This window comes from Antrostomus carolinensis, unplaced genomic scaffold (genome assembly GCF_000700745.2).
Source record: "Antrostomus carolinensis isolate BGI_N321 unplaced genomic scaffold, ASM70074v2 scaffold47128, whole genome shotgun sequence".
NCBI classification, from domain to species: Eukaryota; Metazoa; Chordata; class Aves; order Caprimulgiformes; family Caprimulgidae; genus Antrostomus; species Antrostomus carolinensis.
The window spans coordinates 8,685-20,172 of record NW_010333180.1 but is presented as its reverse complement, the minus strand read 5'-3'; the positions used below and the strand labels follow the sequence as shown (position 1 = coordinate 20,172).

The window sequence follows — 11,488 nt, the reverse complement described above, 5'->3', positions numbered from 1 at the left end:
CCGCTCTTCTAATTACTAAAAATTAAAAACAGCTCTATTTCATCTAAAAACCAGGACATTAGGCTATTGTATTCAGCAGCCTCTAACACAGACCTCTTTAATTTATGGTATCTGAAGATAATATTCCTTGAGGCATGAACAACTACAACCGTAGATATTGACTCCTACCTTTTCTTGGGCCATTGTTCAATCAGCTGTGACATGCCTCTTAAGTAATCCATGTCATGCACTGCAATTGGCTGAGAAAAGTTCATTGGCATAGGATGGAAGATAGCCTGGAGACATGACAGCCAGTCAATAGCAGGTGCCTGTTCCTAGAAGTAAAACAAAGCTTACATGCTGAACTATGAATCTAAATTGACTGACAAGAAATAATGGGGAGACTGGGATAGTCTCTCTAATACTATTAAGAGATACTCTTAACAAGTTAAACTGTTTTTATGATGCAGGTATTGATCATAGTAGAAAAGTAGAATTGGCTTTTTTATTGAATTAGCACAGGGGAGAGGGAAGAGAGTTGTAGGCCTTAAAAATCCAACTGCTGTCAATAAAAGACTGTAAGTAAATAGGTTATTTAAAGCTCAACAGACTCAAAGTGTAAGTTGCGAGGAAATGGCATCTAAACAGTGTCTCATATCTGTTTTGATCAGAATGTGAATGTCACATGTAATTGTGTTGCTCAAGTTCTAAGGCATAGATACCTGTAGCTCCTTAATGGTAGTGTGAAAGAACAGCATCCTCCTCTGCTGTCTTTCCTGCAGTGGGGTGACAACTTGCTGGAGGTTAGAGATGAAGGACAAGGTAAGGGAAAAGGAGTCAGAGGGATCATCCTGTGGCACTCCAAGTAGGTCCCCCAGTTTCTTCAAATATGAGAGATACACACGGAGAACCTGCAATACAGAGCTTATGACCAGCGGGAGGAACGTGATTGAAAACTAGTCACTCCATTCATCCACCCATCCATCCAACCATCCATCTTGACCATATAAGCTTCAATCTTTCAAAACCACTACAGCCCCCTCCCTAAAACTGTGTTATTCACTGCAACATCCATATGTAATTCTTCATGTGGAATACAGTTTGCCAAGTACAGCTCCTCTCTCAGTGAGGAACACTGAATTCCCAAAAGGTTATTTTTATCTCAGCTTACAATACCAATATCATTTTAGAGATGTAGGCCTGCCATCTCTGGAGTCAAAGGAGAGATATAGTAAAATAATGAGCCAGTATTTTTGCTGGAGAGGAAATGCTAGCTCCTTGCTTCTATGTTCATGAGGTATCAAAGGAATGTTTGTGATGAGTAGATAGACTTATTTTTTTGAGGACTCTTCTGAAAGAGTCAGACTGAGAAACTGAAATTAACTCAGTTTTTGTAAATGAAAAATGACAGAGCTGAATTGAAATTAACTTTGTTGTAAAGACCTTGTTTCTCCAGCTTAGGTTAAAACATTTTAAAACAACTTTAAAAATGCTAGCTATCCCTCCCCCAATACAGAGATTTAAATTTATATAGCCTTACTTTGGACAATAATATTTAAAAAAAAAAAAATAATTCAAGGTGAAACTTAGAGGGAAACCCAGGTTCATATTACTTAGGGTTACATTTTACAAATTAACTTTTTGGAAAAGTAGAGAGTTTTGTAAAGAATTATTTCTGGAGATATTTTCAGAGGTCACTGACCGTAACCCATGGAAACAGATCACTCTGAACCAGTAGGCAATTCAAGGAGATCCCTACAGCAAATAGCTGTTTTTACCTTTCTGAAGAAAAGGTGAAGAAAAGGTGCCTCTGATATGTTACCTCAAGATAATTTTTCCCTTTGAATTTACTCTTAGGTGGCATCTCAAACTCAGGATGGTCAATCTGCAAAAAGAAGTAAAGGAAAAACATTTCATTATTTACAGAAACACTGGAAATGTGAGGATATGTTCAACAGGCTTTGTTAATTTCTGTGTCTCAGAATTTGAAATGTTAATAAATTGATTTTAGTTTTGGAAAACATTTGCTAAGTAATTTTTGTGGATCTATCATGTTCTGCAGCTCATTTGCAAGCTGATTACAAATCTGCAGTGACTGATACTTAAATGTAACCCACATTGTTAAATATTTCTACATGGTGCACTGGTTTTGGCTGGCATAGAGTTAATTTTCCTCATAGCAGCTTGTATGGGGCTGTGTTTTGAATTTGTCATGAAAACAGTGGTGATAACAAAGGGATGTTTTAGTTACTGCTGAGCAGGGCTTATGCAGAGTCAAGGCCTTTTCACCAGAGAGTGAAACGCCACTCCACCAGAGAGGAAGCTGAGAGTGCACAAGAAGTTGGGAGGCGACACAGCTCTGCATTAGACACTTAGCACTTAGACTCCATTATTGTACTAGTCATACCCATGAACATAAGTAGAAGCAGACCCTTCCATGATGAAGTACAAGCTATACCATCAGCCAGAAGAGATGAGGGAAAGTAAGTAATTTATTCTTCCTCATCTGCTCATTTTCCAGAAATAAGTGCTTTTTATGTAATAAAATCATAAAGTTTATGGAAATTTAGGAAAATCTTCTTCAGAGAAGGACATAGGCTTAACTTGAGCAAGCCTGGGTCTCATGGGCTTTGTAACTGACTTTATTCTCAGTGTTTCCTGATCATTTTCTTTCTTTAGTCCACTCACCTGAATAATATTGGTCTTGAGGTCAAAAGGACTAGGTCCCACATGGACTCTGAAAAAAGGAAAGGTGTTGTATCTGCCCATGACAGTCTGAAGAGTTTCATTAAAATCTTTTCCTTTCCCCACATCTGTAATATTCCATCCACCAACCTAGAGAGGGGGACAGACAGCATGACAGGAGGTGAGAAAAACCTTGTTTCATCCATATTTACAAAATATTTTTTTCATCCCCATGAGCTCAGACATTATGACAACTGAGAAGCAACAAAGCAAATAGCAACAGGGGAAAGTCATAAAGTTCTACATACCCTGCTGGCTTTAAAATGACCTGTCACTTTCACTTAAGCAAAGCAATGAACTGCTAAATGACACAGGAAAAACGAATGATAATTATCAACGGAACAAGGTGTATAGGAAAAAAGCAGGAGAAGAAAGAGAAAGGAAAGAGTTCTCATTTTTCTACAGCCATTCAGAAGGACAATCAGGGATTACAGGTGCTACCTCCCTGACAAGCAGATTCACAGCGGGGTCTGCAGTCATTGTTCCTTCCGCTGGAAGGTTCTACATCCTCCTTGGAGATAGGGCACAAATGCCCTTTGCTGGCAGGAAGATGTACAACCCTCCCTGGCACTGAGAGGAGTCTCCCAGAATGGAAAGAGAAGCATTTTCCTCTTTAAACAAGCTCCTCTGAAGCATGGAGTAGTGGATGACCATCAGATCTTAGACACAAAAATTTCACCCATTTTGCAAGATATTCCCTGATCTGTAAATTGGATGCAATTGAACAGAAATTCTGACATTAAAAGTGGTCCCCGTTTTCAGTCTTGGTTGTTGTACAGTCCTAAAGTAATGTGTAAGGTCATCAGGAAAAATTCAGGCACCTGATGTCAGAAAATCAAATCTTGAAACAGCATTTAAAGCTAGAAGATTTATCACTTAGAGGTTGTGCTGTGAACCATGAGCTTATTTCAGGACCAGCTGATAGCAAAATTCCATCATGTAGAACCATATGACCTTAACTTCACACTTTCATTTTCCCTGCAGAAATTATCTTTTGAAGGCAGAGGAAAGAGCACAAATATTCACCTGATTTAGGAGGTCCTTCAATGGTTTTGTTCCTTGGGATTCTATCTGTTGGGTATCCATGCAGGAGTGATAGAACTGGATTGCTTTCTCCTTAGCTGAGCCTTTTATCCCAAACTGTGGGCCCTCTGAGGAAAAAAATAGATTAAAAACTACAAAAGTGGTAAAAGTAAAAGCTGGGGCATTATTAAAGCAGAGAAAGATTGTAAGAAAATATTACATTGCACTTTGATTCAGAACAATTTAGTAAATACATCCACACTTCCCATAGTCACTCAAAGCAAGATAACTTCTAGTGCCATGACTCTTCCTGAGATCAAATACGTGAGTTTCTTTGCATGGAAACACAACTGGAAGGTGGTGCATATCTAGGCTTCAGTCTCAGATGAAGTCAGGACATATGACCAGAGTTTACATTCAGACAAGCAGAGCAAAAAGGGTTTACTTTCCCAAGCTGACAGGAAAATGGGTTTGGTTGCTCTCAGAATTTTCAAGTGTGACTTTAATCTGTTACACTTGGCAAGGGGTAAAATGTTTAAAATGCAACAATTGTAATATGACATGCTCAAGAATAAATCTGTACCTGTAATGATAGAAGAACAAAGAGACTGGACTCAGTCCCTGTTAGGAATTGTTGTGCTCTCAGTTATTAGCATTCTCAGCTCTGACTGAGGAAGATGCTGAAGGTAACACACCAATCAACTGTCCCTACCTAAAAGCCTTTTCAGGATCAACTGGTTTTCTTCCAACAGCACATCAAATGCATTTAGTGATTCTCCTGTGGTTCTGCTTGACTGTTTGCCTTCCCAGCTGCCACAGGCATATTTGTAGAAATCCTCACAGGGGTCTACACTGTCATTCCTAGAATTCAGTAGTCTGGCCAAGAGTGTAAGACCCAGCTCGACATCACAGGATCCTGGGCAGAAGGAAATAGGAGAGAACTGAGAACTGAGCAATGACAGTGGACAGTGAGAACAAAAACAAAAAAAAAAAAAAAAAAAAAAAGATGAGTTATCTGTGGGACATTTGTCCTGAAAGATTTATTTTTGGTACAAACTCACAAACTCCTTTGCATGCAGAGCATTGAATTCCTTGTAAGTTTTTACTAAATAGGGAACAAAGTGTGTTCTGCCTTCACAGGAAGGTTGCCTTTGCAACTCATAAGGCAACCTCTTTAAATAAAGGACAGGTAACCAATACAGAGTTGGAGTCCTCTGTTCATACTATCTAGGCAGTCACAGGTTGGATTATTCTGCCTCCTCAGTGTATTTTCTCTGAATCAGTCAAATTTGGCCAAATGATAGCAGGAAGCAACTGATGGTGTGAACACATAAAGCAAAAGAAGGGCATAGCACAAAGAAAGTAAGGAGATAAGTTTAAAATGTGGAGAGAGATGTACAAGCATGCAAAACTTTTCACAGCAATGACATTTGTTAAAACAAGACAAAGACTTTCTAGTATATCTTGCTTTGATCTAAAAATCCCTTTATCTAAACTGCTACAAATCACTGAGTATGCGTTCTCATTTTGGTTGTGTCTTGTATCAACATCAGATCAGATCAGTTATTTACTGAAATAAGACACTTGTAAATCAAAGTGAGACTTTCCATACTGTGGTTTCAACAGTTGACATGGGAGGAGATAGACGGAGAGGAAACAGACAAAATCTGAACTAACAGTTTTTCCTTGATCTCTGTAGTGAACAGCCTCCAACACATAACAGGAGCTAAAGAAAAAATGTCAGATGAAGAGTCAGTAATGTTTATTTTTGAGCAGGGAATGTCTGTATCCACCAATATAAAATCACGTTCAGTACTGACTATTCTGTATGCATAAACATTTACATGGACTATTCTGCAGATAGTTGCTTAGCAAATTTGAAAGGCAAATTAGTATTTCTGGTCTATGCTCACAGCTCCCCCACTAGCAAGAGACTATGACTTTTCTTTTTACACTGTGACTGCACTGGTCTGTGCTAGAAAACTAGGACTAGACCTACTAAGTCAAACATAGAATGGTGGAGGAGGAGCTCCAAATCTCAGATTCAGTCCAGTTTCCTGGAGGTGACTACAGACAGAGCATGACACAATTATGAGATACAAGACAATATAATGATGCTCTCCCTCAAAACTGGGCCCAAGTATATTAAATGGCAGGCAGAGAAGGAGGACAGGTGTGGGGTTCTCTCCCTACTATGACCCAAGGAAGAGGCAGAACAGTGTACATTTTTACAACTATTATTCTTTGAGATTCTGAAAATCTGAATTTTAACACAGACGCTAAGTCTAATACACAACGGAGGAAGATAGAAGCGAAAGGGATCTTACAAATGGGGTGGATGAGGAAGCAGGGAAAAGGATATCCCATATTATACCTAGACCACAAGACATCATGATGTAGGTGATAAGCAGTGTAAAGCCAAGGAGATTACTGAGAATAAGTGTACACAGAAGTAGACTTTTCCCCTGAAGGCATCGTTCTTTCTTTGCACCTGTTCTCAGCTCCTGGTCACAGGTCTGAAGAGAGAAAAATGAGACAAACAGAAAAAAAAAACAAAGAAAGAAAAATTCATGTTAAAGTTAGCACTGGTCATATACTCTATCTTCCACCTAATCTACTAGAAAATCACTCAAAGGACTAGTGTCAGAATGCCAACAGTCATCCAGGTTATCTGCATGACTGCAGGCCTGGGGGTTTCCTCACCTCCTTTATTTCCCTGTGTTTTCCAGCTACAGTTACAGGGTGTTATGAATTATGCATCAAAAAGCCAGCTTGCCATGAGGAGCCCTGTCCCTCCATAGTTCCTTGTGGTTTATGGAATCATCTTGCATATACCTCCTGAAGATATCAAAGCCTTTTTAAGCCCATAAAGCTAATAATGGGATGGCTAACACTGATGGTTCTTTATTCTGTTACAGTCTGGCAACCTGAGCACTAATTTCAGATCTCTCCTCAAGAAATAACTCCTGCATCCTAAGTACTATAGTGTGGTTCAAGTGGGAGAAAAGATCTGCCCTATTCTAAAAACTGCAGTAAGCTCTTACAGAGATCTTATATACAGACAGGTTTTATCTCACTTAAATTTAGTTGTGTTCATAATCTAGGTGTGTCTTTTTAGTCAGTGAAGATGGACAGGCACCTTATGAGTAGAGTACAGCTTCTATTTTAGACATCTGTCTTAGGATGTTCTGAAGCATTCTCCAGAATTACCCATCTTTTTCTCCATTGACTGCAAAGGAAGCTAGATGGCTATGTTAGAATACACTGTTAATGTCTACCTGGATTAAGTTAGATAAAATGACATTTAATGTGTGGGTCTACTGCTTCTACCTACTTTGATGTACATAAGACTGGAGAACAGCAGATTACAGGATAACAGACATGGGAATGGATGCTGGTAATGTAAGGAAAGGGAAAGAACTGAAAAAATTAAAAGTGGAATAACTGAATAAGAATATACAATGAGAAAAAGGAGGCAGAAGGGGAAACAACAAATGATAATGGAGAACAGGGGAAGAAGAAGGATAGAGAAGAAATCATACAGTAAGAAAGGAGTAAATCTCATAGATGTGAAAGCTGATGGAAGTGCTACTTTGAGAGTCTTACATGCCAGTGTCAGAGCCTGGCGTGTACTGTCCCCACAGCCTCAATTTAGCTCCCTGTGCTCGAGCCTGGTTCTCTGATAAAAGAAAGCTGTTTGAGAAACTTTGACAGGCCTTGGAGCTCTTTGAGAAAAAGCTAGAAGCAGTCTCAGTGGAGGTGTCCTCTTCTTCACTTGGGAGCTGCTTTTTGCAGCTCTCAAGCATGATCCCCATTGAGCTATGTTGCAGAGCAGCCATGCCTGTCACAGGCCATGTATCCATTGATCTGGATCCTGATCTTAAACTACAGACTTGATTCTGCAGGTTTGACCTTGACCTTGCCTCTTCACAATGGACTTGCCTGGCAATCTAGACTCTTGGTTGACCCTGGCTACTGTCACCAGACCTGCCTTACCCCCCTCATTCCCGTACTGTGGGGGCGTACCACTTGCTGGTAAAGTAATTATTTCTTGCCTGTCTTGTCATGACTCTCAGGTTCTAGATTGTCTTCCCTTGTCTGCCCTTGCTGTTCCCTTACATGTAGCAGCTAAACTGCATTTATCACCATGCTTGATATCTACCTCCGTTTCCACAAAAACAGAAAACATAGATCTTTACAAAAACCACAAGAAGAAATTGAGCAAAGTCCTACAAGAATTTAAGCACTTCACAGCATATACCCCTTCACCTGAGAAAAGGCTAAGGAGAGGAATGAATCTGCTGTTAATCATCTTGCCTAATATACTATATACAATTCCTGTGCAAAAACATTAACAGAACAGAAAACATAGAAAGAAATACAGTCCTCATAATTTTATATCTTTCAAATGTGCATTTTATTCAGTCATTAACAGAAGCCTCTCAAAGGCATATGTCAGCTTACTTGACTCATGGAAACTACTAATAAGGGTTAAATCCCTAATTGCTTTTCTCCCTTTAAAATCCTATTCTCCTGACTTCTTAAATCAGGATACAGAATGACTAAGTGAAGAGCAAGTACATACAAGTGAATCCTGGCATTAAAAGGCGCTAGATACAGAACATGACCATACTTGCAAAGTACAGTGTAGGAAATAGAAGGGAGGAAATCCAAATTCCTTTCATACGACCCTGTAGCAAAACACTTTAGCTTTTACTCCTCAGGTAGAGAGTGTCATGACTTAAAAGGGAAGTGAGTGAAAGAAAATTTGCTTGGCTGAAAAGGAAGAAGAAAAAGTATTCTTCAACATGCAGGCCCTCATCTCTCACCATTTAGGTGGGAATGAATGGTTTACATTCACAATGCTCCTGACTTCTCTGTTGCAATAAACTTCTTGGTTTTCACATTGAAAATCTGGCCTGTTCCTACTATGAACAGCAATTTTTTTCCTACTATGAATAATATTGCAATTCTTTGGTCTCATGTCATCAGAGGACATCTGTTTCTCTCTTTTGAGTACTAAATGGCATGACTGTGGAGATACAAACAAGAAATTTGTATTTAAAGACTGTCACTGCAATTTCTGCCAAACTTCTGGTTACCAGTAACATCTATATTGGGCCCATACATTATGTTCTTTTTGAAATGGAAAATGAATCAAATAATAATTTTTTTTTTAATTTGTAAGAGAACTAGACGGACCCCCTCAAGATTAGAATGTGAAACAGTTAGAGAAGTACCTGGCTGAGAACAGCATACCCCAAAAGAATAGCATACCCCAAAAGAATAGCATACCCCAAAAGAAGAGACAGAGGAATGGCAATTGGTTGTGTACCTCTACTTAGAAACTGGATTAAGGTCTGTGTTATGTGAGCCATAAGGATAAAAAGTGTTCTTCAAACACTTCACCCTCCATAAGGAATGTCTTTCTAATCTTGCCTCTGTTACTGGGCCTGGATGTGAGAGAACTTGTGGACCTACATAAAGAAAAAAGAGGAGAGCTGTCATACTTCGTTATCCCCTATATCTTTTTCATGACAGCAGCTTAAAGAAACCTAAACAAATATGTGCTCTTTCAGTACTCTTATAAAGACACTGACCTGAGAAATATCCCTGTCAACTTCTTTAGGTAGTATCAACTTCACTTTTATGCCACAAATGGACTAAGTGGTTCACAGAACACAGGCACTGAAATACAGAGCCCTTCCTAATGCAGTGATCTTTGATCAAGAAAGTGTGGATTTAACTAGATGGAAATGACAGTGGGATATAAAAATTTCCAGGTCACATAACGTAGCTTGCAGGAAGCAGAAGCACTTTATTGTGGTATGTTTTGAGGCTTGGTTGCCTCATCCAGCATGCTCCATATAAAGAGACAAGTGAATAGTTTGAACAAGCATGTGGGAAAGGATAAAGAGCTTTTAATCTCTGACAGAACTTTTCCATATGGGACTCACTTATAAGTAAGTGAGAAGAATGATTAGTATTTGCATAAAGCTGAAGATAAATGGAATTTCTAGTGCAGTTTCAGTTCTTTCATGCTTTTAAGAATGTGCGAGTGCTCAAACTTAAATGGATTCACTGTAGCTAAGTGAGATCAAATACCTGTAAAAACATGAGAAGTGACTTGTAATTATCCTCAATTATAAAATGAATAATTGTGAATTTATATACTACGTGAATAATCCGATTCAAATGCAAGCATGACTTAGGCTAGTAGTGTCTTGACAGATACTGTTATCACCAAAGCAAGAACTGTTTGATGCAACTAAACCAGCCAAAGAATTTGGTTTTCCTTCAGCATTTTCTTTCTGTTTGTGAGCCACGCCTGAATTCTGCAGGGAAGTTGAAGTTCCTCTGCCTAATTCTTCCTCATCTTGCATTTTCCCAGTGTTTAGTGTTGTTGCAGAAAAAGAAGCATCTAACTTTTATGAAAATAAATTAAAATAAAGATATCAAAGGCAAAGAGAATTTAAGTTCTTTTTCATAACTATTTACCAGACAATTTAGGGGTATTATTTTTCAGCCAGATTATTCATGAATTACTGACTTTGGCTGTTACCCAAATAATGTTTATCATATTAGTCATGTGGATGACATGTTTTCAGACTAATGCCCCAATACTCACAAAAACTTCAACATTTTCTTAAATTTATCTTTTGTCAGCAAATCACTTAAGCATAGAAATTGGATTAATTAAATGCCATTTGAGAAATAATATTTTAGTCCGTGTTCAAATAGAGTACCTGCTAACATGAGAAACTAAATTGAAAGTTTGCTGAAATATAAATTCTGGACTACTAAACTTTTGAAGCATAACCATAGCCAATAACTATTTTAAATTATTATTGTTGTCTGATCTTTATCACACAGAAATATGAGAACAGATATATAAACCAAAGATTTCTGCAAATTCTTCAGCCAGAAAAATGCAAGCAAGATAAAATGACTGTTTGCATTACAACCACTTCAGTTCAATCCAATCTGTCTGTAAACATGTAATTAACACTTTACTATTTATTTATATAAGACATCAAATCAGGAAAGGACATTGCACTACATGGGGAATGATCAGGCCTACCATGTCATTCTCACATTCAGAAATCTATGCCATGTTTACCCACAATTATTTGTGGGGAAAAAAATCTGCGTGTTTCTGCATAAGTATTTTCTTAAAATAATTCATTGAAAAAATTGAGATACAATAAAAGACGAAAATAATCAGATTATTATGTTGTTTACTACTACTACTAGTATTACTACTACTACTTGTTGGTCAGTGCTTCAAATAGATCTGAATAAAGCCTCAGAATGGCCATTAGAATGACTAACAGGAAAGGCAAGAACGTCCCACATGTTAATTCTGAGATCTGGGCAAGCCCCTTCTGGATACAAACTGTCAAAACCTCAAATGCTCCAGTTACCTAAGGCAATAAGCAGTGTAGTTATTACAGGGGAAGAAAAAGAGTGCGATGCAATGAAGGTACCTCAGCAGACTGCAAGACAGACCCATTACCTTACCTCTGGAAGAATCCTCATCCTTGTCACTGAGCAGCCTTTGCTCCTGTGGTTACCACAGTTGTCAGCTCTGTTTACTTGTTCACTATCAGTCTTCTGTGCCAAGACACACTACTAAGTTCAGAGCCAATCTCTTCTTCCCAGCTTGGCTGATTGCTGTGGGGAGGAGGAAAGAGAAGAAACACTCCGAGAAAAACGCCCTTAAAGAAAATAAAAGGGAGGG

The 11,488-nt window shown here is 38.5% G+C and overlaps 1 protein-coding gene across 1 annotated transcript; it reads right to left on the bottom strand.

Moving 5' to 3' along the window:
* Positions 1–164: 164 nt before the first annotated feature.
* On the bottom strand, positions 165–11,286 carry LOC104529469 (kell blood group glycoprotein homolog). Its single transcript, XM_010173786.1, has 8 exons — positions 11,269–11,286; positions 6,122–6,263; positions 4,460–4,663; positions 3,751–3,875; positions 2,668–2,814; positions 1,802–1,864; positions 702–890; positions 165–314 (listed from the first exon to the last, which is right to left on the bottom strand). Exons 1-8 carry the CDS (start codon positions 11,284–11,286, stop codon positions 165–167), a joined length of 1,038 nt encoding a protein of 345 aa, XP_010172088.1.
* Between the last annotated feature and the right edge of the window lie 202 nt (positions 11,287–11,488).

What these genes read in the sequence shown, in the direction of transcription:
- LOC104529469 (XM_010173786.1), bottom strand. An exon ending in GATCCTGAAAAGGCTTTTAG is followed by an intron (nt 3,876 to 4,459) that starts GTAGGGACAGTT and finishes TTTTTTCCTCAG; the next exon opens with AGGGCCCACAGTTTGGGATA. An exon ending in TCAAGACCAATATTATTCAG is followed by an intron (nt 1,865 to 2,667) that starts GTGAGTGGACTA and finishes TTCTTTTTGCAG; the next exon opens with ATTGACCATCCTGAGTTTGA.